This window comes from Balaenoptera borealis, assembly GCF_965194805.1.
Source record: "Balaenoptera borealis genome assembly, chromosome: 6".
In the NCBI taxonomy this organism is placed as follows: domain Eukaryota; kingdom Metazoa; phylum Chordata; class Mammalia; order Artiodactyla; family Balaenopteridae; genus Balaenoptera; species Balaenoptera borealis.
In genome coordinates, this window is record NC_138863.1 from 19,157,615 (window position 1) to 19,178,746 (window position 21,132).

The 21,132-nt window shown below is 41.8% G+C and overlaps 2 protein-coding genes across 5 annotated transcripts in view; one reads left to right on the forward strand and one right to left on the reverse strand.

Moving 5' to 3' along the window:
* The window catches only part of ARPC2 (actin related protein 2/3 complex subunit 2), a 30,301-nt gene extending 12,022 nt beyond the window's left edge, over window positions 1-18,279 (reverse strand). For 2 of the 4 annotated variants that reach the window (XM_082396597.1, XM_082396596.1), the window contains exons 1-6: window positions 18,155-18,279; window positions 17,855-17,936; window positions 9,713-9,747; window positions 7,555-7,667; window positions 3,861-3,906; window positions 421-607 (exon numbers count right to left, since the gene is read on the reverse strand). In XM_082396597.1, the coding sequence (XP_082252723.1) occupies window positions 421-607; window positions 3,861-3,906; window positions 7,555-7,667; window positions 9,713-9,747; window positions 17,855-17,928 (455 nt within the window). In that variant the 5' untranslated portion in view covers window positions 17,929-17,936; window positions 18,155-18,279. Of the gene's footprint in view, window positions 1-420; window positions 608-3,860; window positions 3,907-7,554; window positions 7,668-9,712; window positions 9,748-17,854; window positions 17,937-18,137 lie in introns of all 4 variants that reach the window. The other 2 variants (XM_082396594.1, XM_082396595.1) reach the window with 2 other exon arrangements.
* A 144-nt stretch (window positions 18,280-18,423) lies between these two features.
* Window positions 18,424-21,132, forward strand: part of CXCR1 (C-X-C motif chemokine receptor 1) — a 46,740-nt gene continuing 44,031 nt past the window's right edge. Inside the window, exon 1 of the mRNA XM_082396598.1 lies at window positions 18,424-19,841. The gene's annotated coding sequence lies outside the window, so the exon portion shown is untranslated. The remainder of the gene's footprint in view (window positions 19,842-21,132) is intronic.

Below are 21,132 nucleotides of genomic sequence, written 5' to 3' on the forward strand. Positions count from 1 at the left end.
ATATGCTACGACATGGAATCTAGAGTTAGTGATTCTCAGAATTCCACTTTAAAGAATGTATTTCTTTATATACTGTGAGGCTCATAGCATGCAGATGACCCAAGAGTTGCAACAACACAGAACCTACAGTCACCCTCTGCCTCCCGATTATCCAGCTATACTACTGAAGGGGACTCAAAACGGTGGTGCCTTCAAGGAAAGCACTGGATTCTCTTTTCATCTTTTGCCAACTTTCAGTATCTGGAGACAAGGAGAAGTGGCCTTTCCCCCCCAACACTTACATCCTGGGTTAAAAAATTTTATGAGAAACACACTTCGGGGGATTCACACAATAGAGTTTAAGGTTTGACTTAGCCGAATGACTCTCAGTAAGCACGCGTGACAGCCACGCCAGGCTTCAGGACCAAATTCTATACTCACATGGTCTCATCATCCCTATAATGGATAACTGCCCTGTTCTCTCCTTCCTTGCCCTCTTCTTGGAATTGGAAATATTTCTCAAAGACAGAGGCAAAACAGTTTCGTTTCAACATGCCAGCCTGATGCACGATGGAATCCTTGGATGCCGGCAGATTTTCAAGGTCATATAGCAAAGAGACATTGTATCCTGGAGGGGAAAAAAAAAACACCCAACAATTATATTAAAAAAAACTTTACAGGTTCTAATGACATTTTATTTTGTCTCAATGTCTATACTTTTAACCCAGGTAGAAAGCTGTCCATTCCCATCTACTTCAAAGGGCAAATGAGATGAAATAAAAAATCTTAATTCTTGCAGAATTACTGTAAATATATATATAGCTAATTAACAGATACTATGCAAAAATTTGAATCAATATCAAAGATGACTGATTACAAATAAGGAATAGGAGGAAGTCATAATCCTGGAACTTTCATTAGAAATTTAATGTTCCAGACACAGCTGTGAAGGGGGCTGAAGATGCTATCAAGCTATAATATGAGTTACATATTTTTCTCTGAGGTTTAACATGCCAAGTGCCAACACAGCCAGCAGTTGGGTTGCTTTTTGATAATAAAATATGCCCGCTTACATGCCATCGCAAACCCTGAGGGTGGAGGTAGGGGAAAAACCTAAAAAGGAAAAAAAAAAGGGTACATATACCTCCCCAATAGATTTGTGTACCCTGTAAAATTGTCAGGGTGTTTTAAAATATTTGACTTCATTTGATCTCCATAAGAATTCTTTGGGGACTTCCCTGGTGGCGCAGTGGTTAAGAATCCGCCTGCCAATACAGGGGACATGGGTTTGAGTCCTGGTCCGGGAAGATCTCACATGCCGCAGAGCAACTAAGCCCGTGCGCCACAACTACTGAGCCTACGCTCTACAGCCCGCAAGCCACAACTACTGAGCCTGCATGTTGCAACTACTGAAGCCCGCGCGCCTAGAGCCCGTGCTCCACAAGAGAAGCCACCACAATGAGAAGCCCGCGCACTGCAACGAAGAGTAGCCCCCTCTCGCTGCAACTAGAGAAAGCCCGCATGCAGCAACGAAGACCCAACGCAGCCAAAAATAAAATAAATAAATAAATAAATAAAATTAAAAAAAAAAAAAAAAAAAGAATTCTTCGAAATAGGTAGGCCAGAATATGGTTATTCTCATTTCAGAGGGAAAAAGAGGTTCAAAGAAGCAAAGTGCCAGGCCAAATGCAGCATGATATAAAGGTGGAGGCAACTCTTTTTTGAGCTGAACAAAAACTGGGTCCAAATCCTGGCCTTGACACTTCTGGCCTTGGACAAATTGCCTAACTTCTACAATTCCTGCATCTGTTAAAAAAAGGGGTGGTGAGTTGGGGGAGGCTGCTGGGAGAATTAAAAGAACACACAGTATTTAAAGTGCCTGGAACATAGCAGGTCATCAATAAATAGGGCAGAACAGGGACTGAAATCTGAGTGTACTGACCACTACACTATTCTGCCTCCTTTATAGCGTGTCCAGTACAAATTCCAACAAGGCTGGGATGCTTTATTTTATAATCCAGTGATTAATACCTGCACAAAAGCCTATAGATGATTCTGCAAGAGTATCTGTACATCACCGAGGATCATTTCATATTCTAGACAACTGATGGGAATAATTTTGCCAGAACTGTATAGATTTTACATTTCCAAGTATCTTAGACCTTTATACTTTACTATTTAATTTCTTCCCAAAAGCATTCCTGGGGTCTGTGTTTTTTGTTGGATCCATCCTCACTGAGAGCACTGGCTGGCTATCTAAATCTCTGTTCTAGACAGTGCTTAGCACATTTTTGGCACTCCAATATTAAATAATACCAATCACCATTCCATTTTGGATACCTGAAAACCAGATAAACAAATAGACCACAAGATTAGATTAAAAAAGAAAATATTTAAACTTGAGGTTTGCTTAGTTTTAAGAAGCCAAATAAAACAAACAAAATAAAACTATAACTGAAGCCAGACTTAAGTACGGCTTCTGACATGATGAACAGAACATACTGAAAATGAAGAAAAGTAAAAATCTAGTATGCCCTGCTGAGTTTTCCAAACTTGCCTAGATAAATCCATAGAAAAAGAGGAAGAGACATGCTACCTTCACATGTTTTTATACTTTGCACTTGTCTGAACACAAGGTCTGCAATTTGGTAGTGTGTGCTTTAGCACAGGAAGTGGAAGAAAAGGCCCAGAGACAGAAACATAAGCTCTCCGAGTTATACTCCGCTTGTTCTGATAGATTTTAGGATCTGAGCGGTGACAAGCAAGTCCGAGAGTTCCTTTATGCTTTTTCTGCTCTAGTTCTTTTTTTTCTTTCTTTCTGAAATTCCTTGATTCCTCTTAAAGCCTACAGTGTTATTTATCTTTTGGCTTTTATTTCTGAGATACATTTGTACCATCAATTTGGGGATTAACACATTTCAGTATTCTTTAGGAGTGCAAAGCTCTCATCCATAAATACTCCTAGTAGCAAGTTACATTCCAAAGGCGCTTTTTCTTTATTAGATATTTTGTTTCCAAAGCAGCATATAAGGGTCACAGGAAGGTATTCTAATGGGAATGGTGAGGTGGTGTCATGTTGTTGTTGTTTTTAAAGTAACTTGTTAAAAGAGACAGACACACCTTCCTTTTTAGAAGGATTTGTTAGTCAAGGTACCACAGTCATAGGATTTGAGTTAACAAATATTATGTTCAAACAGTCTTACAACTTGGTCCTGACTATGGGGGCCTGGCTAGGCACCTCAGAATTTGAAACTACCACTCAATCATAGGGATAAAAATACTGTTTATTTTTTTCTACTTTAAACTTCCTTTAAAGCTGTGTAACATAGCTGTTCTAATCAAGGATAGCCATGGTGCTTTCCAATACCTCTGGCCATGAAGGAGGCAGAGATCACTGATCAGAAGAACAGATAAAAGGGGCTGAAATTTTTGTTACTTGAAAATGTGAGAATAGTTGTGAATATCGCTTTTCCTTCTCCAAATGTACAGTGTACAGACAAAGGTGTTACTAGGGGCTAGGAGGGAGACTCAATGTTTGCTTAGTCTTCTCAAAAGGCATTTTAATCACCATGGGCAAACAAAGGTGGCCCTCTGGCTGAAACATTAAGGGAGAGTCATTAGGCCTTATCCAGTAAATGTTAAAAATGGCATACATCAATTCTCTGTGTGACTACAACAATAATGTGTACCATTACTGGACAATGCAAAGCCCCTTGAAAGCTATTTTTACGGAGAGAGTTGAAGTGGGAACTGAACTCAAGCAAAAATATTTGTAAGATGAATTAACATTTAAACGAAATCCTTTGGCTAAAAAAAGCATAGCACAAAAAAGGACAGGTCTCTTTCTATGTCATTCCACAGCTGCTCACATTACTACGTACCTGATTCTGGATTTACCAAAAAACTCCCGTACACTCTCTTTAATAACTAGAAAACACAAAAACAAATAGGTTAATTCAAAGTCCCTGATAATTTCATTATTTTCAAAGCACTGTGCTGGCTAAGCTTTTCCTAAGCCAGCGTTCTTCCTAACTTTCAAATGGCGAATGAGAAACTGGATACAGAGGGGGAAGCAGATTTATCTGAGTTACCAAGCAAATCACTCACACAACTGCAATTAACTCCAAAAGGTTGGTCTAGGATCTGTGTTTCAATCAAGGTTCACCCTTTACTCTTTTAGGACTCAGTCACACCCGTTACATGACAAGATAAAACCAGAACTGTCGGGAACTGATTCCAGTTAGCTTGCTTATCTTGTATGCTTTAAAATTACTTAGCTCACCATCATCTTTTTTTAAAAGACAAAAAGCAATGGATAACTGAATCTTAGCCAGTTATTTATGCTGGTGGGTCCACAGAAGCTTGTACTCTCTAAATGTCTTTTTCTCAAAACCAATCCTTACAGCTGGCTACTTTCCAGCTTTTTGGAGTAAATGATAAAACAAGAGCCCCTTTCACACCTTCTTATTTTTTCTCTGCCAGTATGACTGCTCTCCCTGGTAGAAACTGCTCCTAGGCTGACATGGTTTAAGAAACAAACTTTTTATTCGGGAAGCAACAGTTCTGACTTAAATGTTATATGGGACACATTAAGCGGTAGAAAGGCAGTTATTTGAAGAGAGAAAATAAATAAATATTAAAGTCACTAGAATTTAATAACCTCTCAGTATTTAGTAGTCTTTATACGTTTAAGAGGCAAAACACAGACAAGGCTTATTACTAAGTCTCATTAAAACCTTACACTTAGGAAGGAAAGGTGTCATCACTATTTTTATAGGAAGGTAGAACTGAGGCCAATATATTAACCCTCAGTAGTATAACAGGCTGTGGGGTTTTGTCTCTAGGCATCCAATTTCTAACTCTATGCCACCACAAACACACTAATGATCCTCTTGCATTTTCTGGGATACCAAAAAAAGAGGTACTGAATCTAAGACAAGTTACCAAGTTAAAAATGAACAAGAGTACAAACTTGTTTTAATTGTAAGAGTGGCATGTGTGTTTTAAAGGATCCCACTAGCCAGTGAAAAGCACTGCGAACACAGGCAGCGCTAGAGTGGAGGTCCATGTGAGCAGGGCCTCTGTCTCGTTCACTCCTGTGGTCTCACTGCCCATCTCCCACATCCGGGGACTCATAATAGATCTGAGCAAATGTCGATGCTTTTCTTCTAATCTTATTTTCAATGTACTCGCTAGGTTATTTAAAGCAAACACAACAAACAAACCAACAAACCAGGAGCAAACCATTTATTTCATGTCCCATTTAAAAAAATTATAACATAGTAGGTTCTTTCCCCCCATTCTTAAATATTCTTTAGTATTCCACATATCAACCATTATCCTATAGCTGGAAGAAATTCTCAACGTGCAAAACTTGGATAATAGGGTGGACCTCACCGCATGAATCAGTGACCACACTTTTTGTATAAAGGTAAAAGATAAATAATGCCACTTGTAGTTCCTATTTGGTGACCATACAGCCACTGTAAGGTATCTCTTTTACAGAAGAGGAACTAAAGGGAGAGGTTCAAGGTCATAGAGTCTGTTGACCTTCAGTTGTCCCATATACCACTTCTCCCTAACTGTCTGGGGGAAAAAAAAGTAACACACATATCCTATTAACAATTTTAACTAGCTACAATTCTGTACTGTGTGTACTTGGAGGAAGGGAAAATCAGATGTGGGAGAAACCACAGCACCTAAGATTTAGTTTAATTCCAAGTTACCAAGTTAATACTCTGAGATCTAAGAGGTCTTTAGAGCCAAAATTACACCACATTCAACTCCTCTGCTCCCTCCTCCTGGCAAAACCAGCCAGCGCTTCCCTGCTGACTTCACTTGAACTTTTAACCATGATTCACTTTTCAATTTGTGCCCCCTCTTCCAACCAGCCACCAGAAGATCAGACCTTCCCACCCCAGCGGCTGAGGCTTTCTGCTTTGAAAAAGGGCCTGTGACAAAGTAACAAGCTTCCTGTGGTTATCCCAGGCTGGTCACTGTTTAACCAACCCAGGGAGCCATCTACTGTGCACTCTGCCCCAACACTGCGAATGTTACGTACTCCACCCACTTGAGTGGGTGGGGCTGTTTCTTTGACCCTTGTGGTACCTACGAGAATAGCAATGTGTTCTGGAGTTCTACTATAAGGAAAGCACAGACTGGAAAGGAGATTTAAGAAATCTAGCTTAACACTTTCTCTCCCTCCCAAGGATTGTTCTTATTGCACCTAGATCTTTAAAGAGAGAGGACTATCTAGGGAGAATGATCACACAATTTTTTAGTTGTTTGTTCAAACGTTCAACAGTTCTTTCCAGGTAGTTGTCTTCTACTTCATGTAATGCATGGCCAGCTTAATGCCATTTGTTTCCCCTTGCTCTTCATATGGTAAAGAGTCAGCCGGTATCACTTACATAATTAATAATCTTTCAAATGCTTTAAAAGACTAGGTCTTTCTCCTGAAGCTCTTCCTTTTCAGGTAAAATAACCCTGAATACAAATTCTCTAAACCATCCTTCTTCCCTTGAATTTATGAGGCAAATCAGAAAAGGTTTTAGCTCTACCCTTGAACTTACAGGGCAAACCAATCACATATGAAGAAGTAAGGGAAGTGACTGTGTATGGCTCTTGGTATTCTTCATGGTTAACATCAATTTTAGTTTTTATTATTAAGATTTTGATTATACTCTTTTGCAAACAGCCTTTTTCATTACATAAATTTTAAATAAGTCAAAAGCTACTACTCTTAATCAGAAAGAAAATATATCTCATTTCATTCACCAGACCGTATCTTCATTCACCAGATTAAGGAGAACCTACTTTGTTAGAACTAAAAGATATTTGAAAACTGATTCAGGAACTGAGTCATACTTCCTGCTTTGAGACCCAACCACAACGTGCACACACTGGTGTAATAGCATTTTCTTTCTTCCATAAATGGCTCTCCCCAGAGCAAACATAGTTCAACAGGAACCAAGCCCACTGAAAGAAGCCAGTGAATAAAGCATGGCCATCAAGAGTTTCATAACGCACGGACACCCTTTCTTATTTCCCCTAAGGTAGTCATAAAGAAGAGCAGATACTTAAAGAGGCCAGGTTTAAAGAGCATTAAACTAAAAAATTTAAAGGGCAGATTTGTGCCTAAATTTCCAAAATGAGAAATTAAGATTGTAAACTTGAAACAGGTCAGAGGTTATACACCTGCTTCACAATGTAACAGAAATAGAACAGAACCCATCTCAGTCTTGTGATAGCTATTTTTGTATTGGTCAAGGAAAAGCATTCTTTGCTACATTTTTTGAGAACTAAAGCTGTTGTTGTTTTCATTGGTTAGAGAACATCTTTATTTCTTCAGAGTAAAAAGCAGGCAAGCAAAGAACCAAAACTCTTTCTGGGAAACACCCTTCTTTACGACTATGGGAAACAGAGTCAAGAGCCCCTGGTTAGGTGAGCAAGCCATCCAGAGTGGCCCGTGCCAGTAGGGATGACTCAGTGCCGTGGATCTTCTAGGAATGGCAAGCTACCAAGAAAAGGTGAGGAGGAAACAAGAGTCCCAAGGAAAAGTGATGTGGAACCTACCTCATCAGCACCATGTGCCTGAAGTTCCTTGTAGAATTTCAAAGAAATACTGACCATTACTTTTGTTTTGTCTCCATTAGGATTTGAAATATGATAGAGGACTCCATCAAAATCTGCAAGGAAAAGCAAATAAGGTTGCTTAACTTGGGAATAGGGAATAATATCTCAAAGTACCTGCCTACATGTTGCAGGCCACAAGGAAGTCTCCCTTACAAGTAGGCATAAAAGTAAAACTGCATTTATTTTAAATCCATGTGGAAAGTTACCAGAAACACTGAGATAGAATTACAGAGTACTTACCTCTTTGCTCTTTTCTAAAATTACAAAGCTATTTTTACTTTAATCACAGCTTGGTGCTGAAAGAATTTTTAAAAAAAATCTTTATTGTGATATATTTTAAACATGTATAAAATATAATGTATAACAAACCCCTATTCTCATCATGGCTTCAACAATTATCAACATATGGCCAATCTTGTTTCACTTAGACACACCCCTTCCCAATGATTTATTCTGAAGCAAATCGCACACGTCACTTCACCCGTAAATATTTCAGAATACATCTCTAAAAGATAAAGAAGACAGTTGAAAAAAAAAAAAATAACCCTAATTCCACTGTCATGCCTAAATTTAAAAAAACAATTTATTAATATCAAATATCCAGTCAAGCACTGAAATATTGCCTCAAGAATTTAAAAAAAAAAATTGTTGTCTTACTTATGTAAAATGTTCAAAGAAGAGAATGAATAATATTAAGCCATTCTTGATTAGGCCTGATAGCTTAGCTGACTTTTTTTTTTTTTTTTGTCTTTTAGCCTATTACCTTTTTTAAAATTTGGACCAAGCTGTTAGTCTCCAAAAACTGAGTGACAGTGGTGATGTTAGTGAGGTTGTTTCAATATAGAATCCCTGTGCACAGATAATCATCATAGTACCAAGTTGAAGGAATCAAAAGGAGCCACATTTAAGTAAGTCTAATTTGAATGTCAGAATGTGTTGTGTTGGGACGTTGTGGCCAACTCTGCCACGCATGTTCTGTTGATCCTGTCAATAAAGAAGACTTCAGCTTCAAAAAAAAAAAATTGTTGTCTTATTTGAATTAGGATCCAAATAAGCCCATACACTGCATTTGGTTATCCCTTAAGTTTCTGTACTCCACAGGCCTCCCCTCTCTTGTAGTTTTTTTTTTTTTTGAATTTTATAGCTACTTTATTTATTTATTTATTATTTTTATTTTTGGCTGTGTTGGGTCTTCGGTTCGTGCGAGGGCTTCCTCTAGTTGCGGCAAGCGGGGGCCACTCTTCATCGCGGTGCGGAGACCGCTCTTCATCGCGGTGCGCGGGCCTTTCACTATCGCGGCCCCTCCCGTTGCGGGGCACAGGCTCCAGACGCGCAGGTTCAGTAGTTGTGGCTCACGGGCCCAGCTGCTCCGTGGCATGTGGGATCTTCCCAGACCAGGGCTCGAACCCGTGTCCCCTGCATTAACAGGCAGATTCTCAACCACTGCGCCACCAGGGAAGCCCTCTCTTGTAGTTCTTGAAACCAGGTGCTGAGTGTAATTACTTTAGGGAGATCTGGCATTGCTAGTTAGTATGAGGGGAAGGGGATGGTGCCTGGCCTCCAAGTCACAGCACTTCAGAGCTGCAAAAAGTGTTCCAAGATCATCTAGCCAAGTACCCTCATTTCTACAGAGCATGACTGTCCAACTCCTCAAAGTTCACACGGCAAGTGAGTAGTATCAATACCTAATTCTTTCTAGGAAAAGAAAGCAGTAACATCTCTCTTTGACTTGTGCAACAGGTCTCTAGCACTTTTGTGATTCCCCACTCCTCTAGTGCTAGGCAAACTAAGATGATGGTTAAAGATAATAACATAATATTTCCAAATTTAAAAAACCTTAGTTTGTACCACAAAATTAAACCCAAACTTCTAAGATATCAGCAGGCTTTATATAGCTCACTAAATCCATGGAATAATCATCTAAAATAAAGACCACACACACACACACACACACACACACACACACACACACACACACACACACACACACACAAAGACAATCAAGATAGTAGCCCTAAAAAGCTTGTTTTAGGAAGAATTTTATTTTCTGTTTTTTATATTGTGCCTTCTTCTTAGTAGGTGAGATAAAGGCACTTACCTGCAAATGTTACTTCTACAGCTTCTGGTTTGTTTCTGCAAAACAAAACAAGTCCTTTAGTTAAGATAACTATATTGCTGGGACCTCCCTGCTGGTCCAGTGGTTAAGACGCTGCACTTCCAATGCAGGGGGCACGAGTTCAATCCCTGGTCGGGGAACTAAGATTCTGCGTGGTGCATGGTGCAGCCAAAAAACAATATAACTATATTGCTGCTTGCCTTCAAGGGGACTTGCAAAAGGCTCCTGAGCTTTACTTAAGATCGAACCATCCTGTAAAAAATCTTATACTTATCATTGATCCAGGTACACAATTCATTTTCTCATGCATCTAAACCTCTGGAGTTATTTAGGGTGGAGGACTGAAAAAAGGAAGCAGGACAGATAAAGCTTTTGTTTTGCAGCTGGAATCTCTGCTGTGGTTGTGCTCACCTTCAATTCTCAAGTCCTTAAGACCATGATAGACACGTTTGTATATGTGACCCACAAAATGCCCTCTTTTGGTCAATCCCTCCCCCACGGGACATACTCAGTGGAGGTAGCGCACTCAGCAGGAAAACCGCTAAACAGAGCACAGAATGGTTTAAATTTACTTAAGTGAAAGGATGATTTCAGGCCATAAACGATACAGTTCTATTCCATTTCAAAGACAATCTGTTAGTCTTCCTACACATCTTTCCCTCTCCCTTATATGACCGAAGTACTCACCACTCTCCTTAGTGAAGCCCTCTTTGGTTCCACCAATTCCAGTGTGTACTTCCATAAAGTGTAGCACAAAATAACACTGCGAAATCACTGAGAACAGTTAAGACACCTGTTTTCCAACTTTAGCCTTTTCTTCAGGACCATGTTTTCAGACAAATTAACACTACATGCCTTCATTTTCCTGCCTACTCATCTATGAAATGGGAGAGCACAAATGATCCTACCTACCTCTCACAACTGCTAAAGATAAAACAAGAGAACAGACACAGAAGAACTTATCCTGGAAGGCAAAGACAGTCTAACACCTTCTGGGCGATTCCCAGATGAGCCTGGAACATGGGCTTCTATTTGATAAATGCTGCTGAGTTATTACCTAGAAAGCATGACATATATCCTAGCTATAAACAATAACGGTCAATTAACCTCCAGTGAAAAGCTACTCTACATGCTTTCCTCACTTTTCCTCAAAGCCCAATGGTAGGAAACGAATGAAGACTCTACAGTTTTATCAGCTAACACCCTAAAACTCAAATGATTCCACTTTGTTTTATGGGCCAGCAGACAAGATATACACATTTTCATATTTATTCTTGCCTAGCTTGCTCAAGACCTCACGATCAAGTGCGCATCTCTTTTACTATCTCCGCTCCCTCACCTGTGAAAGGAACAAAGACTGAGTTACCCTCCAGAGTTGCTGGGAAATAATGGAATAGATAACGTGGTTTATGACTGTTGAAAAGCTGCAGCAGAGCTAAACAATGCCTTTCAAGGAAACTGGCCTCTCCTAAGCATATGTTAGCCCTGTTGTAAAATCAGCCTATACAAATCACATACAAAGTTCCACTCTGTTTCTTCAAAGCCATCCATATGTGACTTAGAAAAAGTATTTTGGGTGTCTGAGAATCGAAGCATCAAGTGGGTTTACGGACAAGCAGTGAGTTCGGAATATGATGAAAGAACTCTATAAAAATTTAAGTTGTTTCTGATCTTTCATTTGAAACTGTAGCCTGGAGACTAAGGCAATGAATGGCCAACCACCATTTTTCACTTCTAGAAAACAGGAGCCAAGGAAGAAGTAGACACGTTAATCTACGGCCCACTTGAGTGAAATATTAAGAGGCTGCACAACGGGAGGAAGCACTGAAGCACATTTTCCAGAGGAAGGCTGGCTGTGCCAAAGAGGCAGGGTGGAGGCTTATAAAAGGCCACGTTGTATCACTTAGTAGGCGGCTGGTTTTTTTTTTTTCTTAACCTTTAGGCTTTAATTCAGCCAAGGAAGGACTGAGTTCCTCACTTTCTCACTTCATCAACAGACCGAGAAAAATCAAGTATAGATAAAAAACCTTAGGGTTCCAACATTTTGAGTCTGAAATTCTGCATTTCTCTAGGCCGTAAAGTTCCCTGAGCATAGCTCCCCACTGGGAGAAGTCTCTAAGATCTATACTACGTGGTTTGCTGCCTGACTTGGGAATATTTGTCAAATCATTGCCATTAATATTTTAGCTTACTATTTATGGCTGCATAAAGGTTGTAGAGGAGAGAGACAGGCTGCTGAGGAGAGCACTGGGCCAAAGGAGTCCTCCTGAGGCGTCAGCTGGGAGTCAGAGGTCTGAGAACTCTGTGCCCCAACACGGAGACCGCACGGAGCGGGAAATACACCACGACAGGGCCGAGACTCAATTCCAAGACCAGGTGTTTCTTATTTACTTTTGTGGTTTAAAATCATGGAGCTAGAGGGGAATACGATTGGTCTGGGAGAAAGTGTATCATTTAATAGGCCAAAAGGGTAAATCGTTAAGTTATTTTCTGTTCGACTGTCTGCTAAAGTTTCAGATGCTGGGGGTGAGTTTAATCACAGAAAAAGCGTGTCTTTCAGAGTTGACTCTTCACCTCAAGTTCTGTCCCTTACTGGCTATGTAACCACAGGCAATGTTACTCAAATGTCTGCAAGCCTAAAATTCCTTTTCTAGAAAACGGAGATTAAAAGCATCTACCACACAAGGTTGTTGTGAAGACTAACCGAGATGCTATGGGGACAGCAAAGTTTCCCAATCAGGGTCTTGTGACTAGGTTATAGATATGCTGAGATAATGATCCCCACAGCCCTTAGGGCAGCCCAGAGGCAGGATCTCTAGGGTAGACCATTTACCCAGATGTGCCACAGATATGGTCATGTTCTGTGTGTGACAAACCAGGAATCACCGGGGAAGGGTGCCTGTACAATGCTTAATACATACGTCTACTCCCTCTCCAACTCCCAAGAGCCCCAGTTTTGTCAACTGTATTATTGGAACTGCTGTCTGTCACCCAGGCACACTCTGAAATGGAACAAAACCACGTTAAAGCTTAAGTAAAGTGCCTGGTTCATAGAAAGTGATCAATGCATTAGTTTTTCTTCTAGGTAGAATCAGAGGAGATCAGACTTCAGAGTCATGGTTGAGAGAGGTTTTGGGATTGTGGTAACTCCCAGTATCAGGAATTGGTCAGCACAACAAGGAGAAACAGAACCATATTACTGTCAGACTGTCGTAATGTCTGGAATCCTAGACTAAAGCTCCCTGGATAAGCCCTCAGGGTTACTGACTGGACAGTACAAGACACTAAAACATATTCAATTCATTCAGATGGGTTTCAAGAGTCATTCTTAAAATCCTTTAGAAAAAAATTTCCTTTTATCCTTTTTCTAAGGAAGCTTCTAGAATGTCACTAATCAGTCAATAAAGAACTCCTGGCAACTGTTATTATCCAATCCTCTTTTCTCACTAAGGGTTTTGGAGTTTTTACTCCCGAATGCATCCAGTTCCCCGTTGTTTATGTCCCTCTTCTAGTTATCCCTTCCATAAGCTGAATTAGAGGAATTATTGAGTTCTGCTCATCATCTCACCATAAAGTTTTTGATTACTCTCTTTTAAGTCCTCTCTAAGGCTCCCATCCTCCTTTTTGAGCAAAGCCTAGAAAAATGGATCATGCTAGGTAAGAGGTGGGTGGTCCTACTCTCTGTTAAGCCACGTCTCAAAATAAGGAGAACAAAGAGGGCCTAAAAGCTGATTCACACAGTGTCAGAAAAGTGATAAACTGCTAAAGAAACTAAGAACCATTCTATCTGGCTTCATCCATTGCTTCAAGAAAACACTTATTAAGCTGACTATACACACAGCGAGAATGCTGGGAAAACAAAGATGACGAAACCATAGGCCCTGCCCCTAAGGAGTCACAGGTTTGGTACACATGTAAGGAGTGCAGCTCTGGGGCTTTATGCCCAAAGTGGTCCCAAGGCAGCCAGAGGGTGGGCAGCAGTGTGTAACTACAGTGACCTGTAAAAAGACCAACTAGATCGTCTCAGCAAGTCAGCCACTACATCCAATTTCTTCTAAATGCTTAAACAATGTCCTAATTCCAAATCACTTCAAACCAGTATGTCTCTCTGAGGACATATGCAGCATATTTGGGAATGAGAACAAGGTATCAGCAAGATTTAATTTATTCCTTTCTCAAATTTCTCCTCCCACAGTCCTCGCCCACCCCAACTGGCACAGCCTGCTTACTGAGCTTCACTCCCCCTCACAGAACCACAGCTCCCCACAATATGCACAGCTGTGGCAAGGAGCCAGCATGCACTTAAAATCAACAGCAATTTGCATCTGACAGCATTTCCTCAATTTTGGACTCTAGCTAAGTCGACAAGCCTAGCTTCTGAGGCTGTAAAGGCTCTTGGTGTGTATATACTAAAAAAAGAATTAAATTAATTTGCCAGATTACTTCTGCTTTAATTGGGGGCCTGGGTAAGACTTCCTAAATGATTAAAAAAAACAAAAACAAAATGCTGTTGACAAGACCTGCACATGAGGAGGCTAAGAATTGGGAAGACAATTTACCAATAACTATCATTCTGTGAGGATACAGAAATCATTCCAATAAGCCACCTTCCCAGGAGGGTGGTAGGAGAAAAAAAAAAGGTAAATCGTTTGGAATGAATCTTAGGCTTTGTCGGAACTGCCTCCAAATTAAAAGGGTGTCGTGACCAAATGTATTCTTTTTTTTCCTATTTTAGGTTATTTATTTTTGGCTGTGTTGGGTCTTCGTTGCTGCACATGGGGTTTCTCTAATTGTGGTGAGCCGGGGCTACTCTTTGTTGCGGTGTGCGGGCTTCTCACTGCGGTGGCTTCTCTTGCTGCGGAGCACAGGCTCTAGGCATGCGGGCTTCAGTAGTGGTGGCACGCAGGCTCAGTAGTTGTGGTGCACGGGCTTAGTTGCTCCGCGGCATGTGGGATCTTCCCGGACCAGGGCTCGAACCCGCGTCCCCTGCATTGGCAGGCGGATTCTTAACCACTGTGCCACCAGGAAGTCCCCAAATGTATTCTTAAACAATTTAGATGACAGAACTGCTTTATTCGAAGGAAATTTAGACTTTTAGTAGGATGTCACAGGCAAGAAGACCCAGCAGGATGATATGAGAGGCATCACTCTTTTCTGTTTCATACTGTACAACACCCTTCAGTGCTCACAGCCCACAGGTAAGGAGGCTGGGCAATGGTTTGAGGCTGCAATTTACTCTGGCATGGGTACACTATGAGAGGCCCATAGAGAAGGACCCGCCATAAATCCATTACCATGCTCTGAGACGCACTTAAAATAAGATCAACTTCAAAAGGAAAATTACTCTAACTGTATTCTGAAGTATATACGACAGAACTATTTTTAAGACTATCTCATGCTTATGTTCTTAGTAGCTGGAACAGTGCTGCATTTCCAATTGCAGACTTTCTGCAATAATGGAAATGTTCTACATCTCTGCTACCCAAATACCGCTGCTCCTAGCCACATGTGGCAACTCAGCCCTAGAACTGTGGCTAGTGTGAGAAGCTTAATTTTAATTCACTTTAATTAATTTTTATTTAAACTTAACTAGTCACATGTAGTTACTGGCTATCCTTATTGGACATTGTGAAGATGGAAGATTCACTCTGGGGAAGGCTGCTCAGAACCTGATTTCCCCAACTGGTTTGTTGAGAAGTGTAAAGCAGGGTGGAGCTGACCTCTCCCAGCAGGTTCCCACAAGGGCCAAGCCTTTCAAACCTCCAGGGTTTCTCCTCAGCACTACTGCCTTTCTTTAATCTTTCTCTGATCTCCACCCCAACACGTGTCACCCCTTTGGTCCTCTGTAACTTTGCCAATACTCTCAGAAAGGTCCCCCTTTCCTGTTCCTGCCTGGTGCTGAGCACTGGGAGAACCCTACAAACGTTTATGATTATCACACTAGTTACCCTTCTCTGGAAGTTTTGGCTAGGCATGCACCTTGATAAATTCTTAACTACTTTACTGCTGCCTCACCTTACTGGTATGCCTGGAAATTCACACTCCGTCTAGAAACAGGCTTCTGCTAGGTGTTACATTTGCAATCCCAGGAAAGCCCTACCTCCTCGGCTGAATATCATAGTCTCTTTTCAAAGATTTTCAAAGTGCTTTACAGCAGAATATGTTTTGAGCCCACTTACTTAAAGACACACCTCAAAGGGAAGATGGGCCAGAATAAAAGCCAAAACTTGCTGCCCTGCCCCAATAGTCAACATTGCTACAACATATACTTTGTAAAAAAAAAAGTCCCAGAAGTTCTAACTTATGCCTTCCAGACTTGAATGCCTACTTTACTCCCACTGAAATGGTTAGTAGCTCTTTTTAAGAGTAATGTTCTAAAAGCAGAAGAGTCGAAGCTCTGAGTAATAGGCTACATTTCAGAATCACAAGTTATTAACAAACAAGTAGTTGTGAAGGTACTCCTGCAGTACAAGGCATGCTTCTACTTGAAATGCACAGGCATTTATCTTGTAGATCAGCTTATAACCACCCAGGTCTCATTTTTTGCTAGTCTAAACTTGAGAATTCACTTGAGATCAGCTGTGAAAATGCAGAAGTTAATTTAACTTCCTCCTATGTGCTACACTGCTCAAAAAAGTACATAGCAATCACCCAAAATAAGCCACTAAGCTGATTCGTTTGAACATTTAAAATGCAAAGCAACTGGTAAGTGAGGCTTAAGACACGAAGCAAGTTGGCCTAAAATATAAGCAACTGCAGTCCCTGGCAGGAAACAGCAGCTACTGCTCACTGTATGTGTTACTTCAAGAAACGCTGTGCTTTGTTTTACAGATAAAATCTGTGGCCTTATAAAAGAGATAGGAGACAATATATTCAATAAGCAGTGGGTTATAAGTTTTTTTTTAATGCCTCCAAGCCACAAGTTCATTATGTCCACTTAGAATTTCCCTTCCACCAATCCTCTTCCATCTGTGGCTCTCCAAGCACATACTCTCTTATTATTAGTTCCCAGTTCACCAGAAACGGTTTGCACTTATTTCCTCAACTGTGTAAGCAAGATGTGAAGCCCCATTCTCACAGATGGGGAAATGAGGCAAAGGGACTGGTCACAGGCCACCAAAAATTAGAAGCTAAAACCAACTCCTTGGTTTAAATATTATATTAGAAAAGCAAAGCAGCTTTGGGGGAAGAGGTTGTCTTCTACTGATTCTTGTGTTTGACAGAGAAGGGTGCCTTTGAAACACGTCCTAAAGCCCACTTTTAAAAAAGCCAATGGTTAAAAACAGGTTTCATCTAAGAACTTTATAGACTCTGGAGGCTTTTAACTGTGTATCTAGGCCAGAATTACTGCAGAAGAAATCAAAGACCAGGGGTATGGTATAAGAATTTAAAAGATAAACAACCAGATAGAGGACAGCGGGTGGGGAAAGGATTATTAGAACCTCAGACGAGCGATAAGGAAGGGTTGTGGATGTGGGGGACCACTAACTTTGCTTGAGAAATGTAACAAAATGGCCAGTGTCTCTCACAGCTGGGCTCAAGGAAGGTAAGCTAGAGAGATCATCGGGTTTTCCGGCTGCAAGGCTGGGCCTGCCTTCAGTCTTCCCTCCCGCTCCCTTAGACGAGGGTGGGGGGTGGGAAGCGAGAAGACTGGTGGTGATCTGGGCCTGCAGCTTCTTTCCTCCTCCAGTCCTGGGAATTCCTGAAAACTCCTTCCAACCCAATCCCAAATGGGCTCTCTCCGGGTTCTGAACAATGACGGGGAATACAGAGGGAAGTGGTCCCCTGCTCGCTCCAGAGGGCAATGGGATCCTCCAGCGAGAGTTCTGGCCCAAGCTACCCTCACGTCCCACAGGTCTCCTGCACTTTGGCACGCGCACTCCTGTCCACTCACTGCTTCCGCATCCCTCCTCTGAGCCTCTCCCCACGCATCTCTGCCCCTCACCCCACCGCGCCCAATCACCGCCCACGTCTACACCGCCTGGGCAGTCCCCACACCCTGCCAGGTCTCCCACCTCCCTCCTCCATGTCTGGGGGGCTGAACGATTAGCAGGGGTCAACTCTGCCTCCCCCGCCACCCACCAGCCCCCGGCCTCCGGCCCCCGGCCCCCGGCGCGCGCTCACCCGGCGGCCGCGTTCTCGAACTTGAGCGCGAGCGTCTCCTCGATGATGCGGTTGTTCACCTCCAGCAGGATCATGGCGGCGGCTGCCCCGGGCAGGGGAAGGAGAAACAAGGGCGGGTGAGGGTGGGTAAGGGAGGAAAGGACGGAGGGAGCGGCCCTGCTGCCCCTGAGGAGGGGAGCTGGGTGGGGTAGGAGGTTAGGGGAGAAGGGGAAAGGGATCGGGGTGGGGGTAAGGGAACACGCGCGCGCTGACCCGCGCACGCACTGACTGTGGAGACACCTACCCACCCACCCGACCGACCTGGCCCCCGAAGCCTGAACCCGCCTGCCGAGCCGCCGCCGCCGCCGCCGCTGCAGCCTCACCGACAAGCCCGGTCCCCGCCCAGCCCCCGGCTCTAGCCGGCCACTTCCGCTCTCACACCCACTTCCGCTCGCCGCCCGGACGCGCGGCCCCGCGGCGCCATTTCCGCTCCGACCCCTCGTGCACGCGCACGCAGGTGCGCCGGGCGGGGCGGAGGCCGCACATGCGCATGTGCGGTGCCGCGAGTCCCAACTCCACTTTCCCATAGACCGCTGCAACTGGTTGTGGCTAGTGTGTTTCTCAGCCTGCTGTCCTTCCCCGAGGCCTGCCTCACTGTCCGGCGCCTCCCTCCCGCACCCCCCAAAGGTTTACTTCCACTCTTCCCGTCTTGTAATTTCAGAGACCCTACAAGAAGCTCGCCCTTGTCATCTCCCAGCCGGCTTCTTTGCTCTCAGCTTGTTTGCTGTCAGTGTGACCCTTCCTCATGCCACACTAATGGCTGTCCGGCGGCACCATCGTGCATTCATTTCTTCCACAGATGTTTAGTGGGCTCCTGCTCTGCGCTGGGGATACAGTGGCGCGTGAAACAGATGAGGTCCCCCCCTCGTGGAGCTCATAGTCTGGTAAAGGAAACGGACTACGAACTCAATTTATGTAACTACAGAGTGTTAGAAGGGCAAGGAAGGAAAGGAATGAGAAGTCACCGAAGTGAATCAGCCTACCTGGTTCCCTGTCATGCCTCCATTTCTGTGCCTGGAGCTGCCTCCAAGGTGCCCCGAACATGATTTTCTCTGCCTCTGAAACCCTTACCTTCCAGTACCTCTGCCAGAGACATACTTGTTTTACTCAACTGCATGTGGGAAATGAACTCATTTTTGTGCTACGTCTTTACCTTCTGCCTGTGTGCCTTGTTTTGTTATTTTTCCTTCTCCAGGGAGAATCTGACAAATTTGAGTTCTTTTTACATGTATTGATTTATTTTATGCTAAGTGCTCCCAGGAAAGCGGGGGATGGGGAATGCAGAAAATGAGCAAAAAACTAGCTCTTGTTATCGAGGCCCAGAGAGCCCTTCAAAACGGATTTCTTTATTTACCGGCCATGGATAAACTTCGAGACGTTGCGGATACCCCCAAATTATATGCTAACGTTTTAACGTTGTTCATTGAACGAAAATAATGCGGATACGTAGTTTAAAACATATATACATATACTAGAAGGCTTGTAATGAAAAAAGCAGTTCTCTGGCCTACTCTTTAGAGGCAATAGCCTCAACTCCTTTAGATATTCATCCAGATTAGATCCATATATCTAAATAAATGTGTGTAGTACTAATTCTTGATTTGTTAATTTTAAGGGTTATTTGTTGACTTCCTGCCGTGATAGATAAGAACATGAATGACTCTATCACTTTTGTTCTCCACCTCCACATTTATGTAACTATTTTTAGTTAAACCAATAATCAGCATTTAAATTATGTTTGCGAATATTGTTTACTAATGAGCCAATAAAGGTAGTACAACCATGCCTTCTAGCTTATAGGGCCCTCCATTTTTCTTAGAGTTAATTATTGCCTTTTTTTCCTCACTTGTCAATTTTCTATATTATCTACAGTTGGCTGCCCCCACCTCTGCAAGTGCTCCAGGACTCTGTCCAAAAGTCTAGCAATATTTTCCATATACTCAGATGCGTAAGTTCCATTTTTTTCTCTAGAGTCTTTGTCCCAGAGCCTCCTTCCTCTTGTTTCAATCTGGACTGACTGATCTCTAGACTTGCTGTACGGTTGTCATTCTGGGATTTTCCTTCGTTGCTGTCATGGGCTGGTTTTGCCCATTTCATGGATCCCATGCCTTCTTCTTTCTTAGTTTACTTCTTTTGCTAAAGCACCTCCTTTAGTAACCTTGTAAGGAAGAGAGATAAGGGATATGTTGTTGGGATCTTTGCATATTTTAAAATGTCTTAATTTTATTCTAATACTTGATTTGTAGTTGAATTTATAGTTGGGCTGGTTATTGAATTCAAGTTTGAAAATGATTTTCCATCATAATTTTGAGGGTATTATTCATTTTCTTTTACCTTCCAGGGTTGCTATTGTAAAAAGTCTGATTCCTGTTCATATTCCTGATGCTTTGTATGTTATATATCTCTGGAAGCATTAGGATTTTCTCTTTAGGCTATTGGTTGGAAATTTTATAATGATGTGCTTTGCTGTGACTCTTAATTTTTTTGTACTGAGCACTCATTCAGAGTGGAAACTCATGTACTTCCGTTTTGGAGGAAATTTTCTTTGATTATTTACTTGATAATTTCTTCTCCTCTACTTTTTTTTGTTCTCTTTCTGGAATGCCTATTATTTATAAGTTAGATTTCTGGATTGATCCTTTCATTTTTTTCTTCTATTTTTTGTTTCTTCGGGTTTGTTTGTTTTATTTTTATTTTTAATTGTGGTAAATGTACATAACAAAATTTCTCATCTTAACCATTTTTAAGTGTACAGTTCAGTAGTGTTAAGTTTATTGACATTGTAATGCAACCAATCTCAAAAACTCTTTTCATCTTGCAAAACTGAAACTCTTGTTTTGTTTGTTTTTTTGTTCTATTTTTCTGTGATATTCCCTTGTCATTATCTTCAACCATTTTAAGTTTCAGTTTTCTTATTTTTAATTCCCAAGACCTTTTTTCCCCAACTCCCCTTCCCATATTATTCTATCCTTGTTTTATTGACAGGAATATCTTCTATCTTTCTGAGGATATTACATGTTTTGTGGACAGGAATATCTTTCTGAGGATACTATAGTGTGTTTGTTTTTAGTTTTTCTCTAAAAACTAAACTAAACTGCTCTTTGCTCTGTTTCTTTCTTTTCTTTTCTTTCTTTTTTTTTTTTGTCTCTCTCATTTATGTTAATGGCCATCCTCAAAAGTCTGGTTACTTTAGCAGCCTGTTCGTATTTAGGGATGAGACTCCAAAAGGCTGAGTGGAA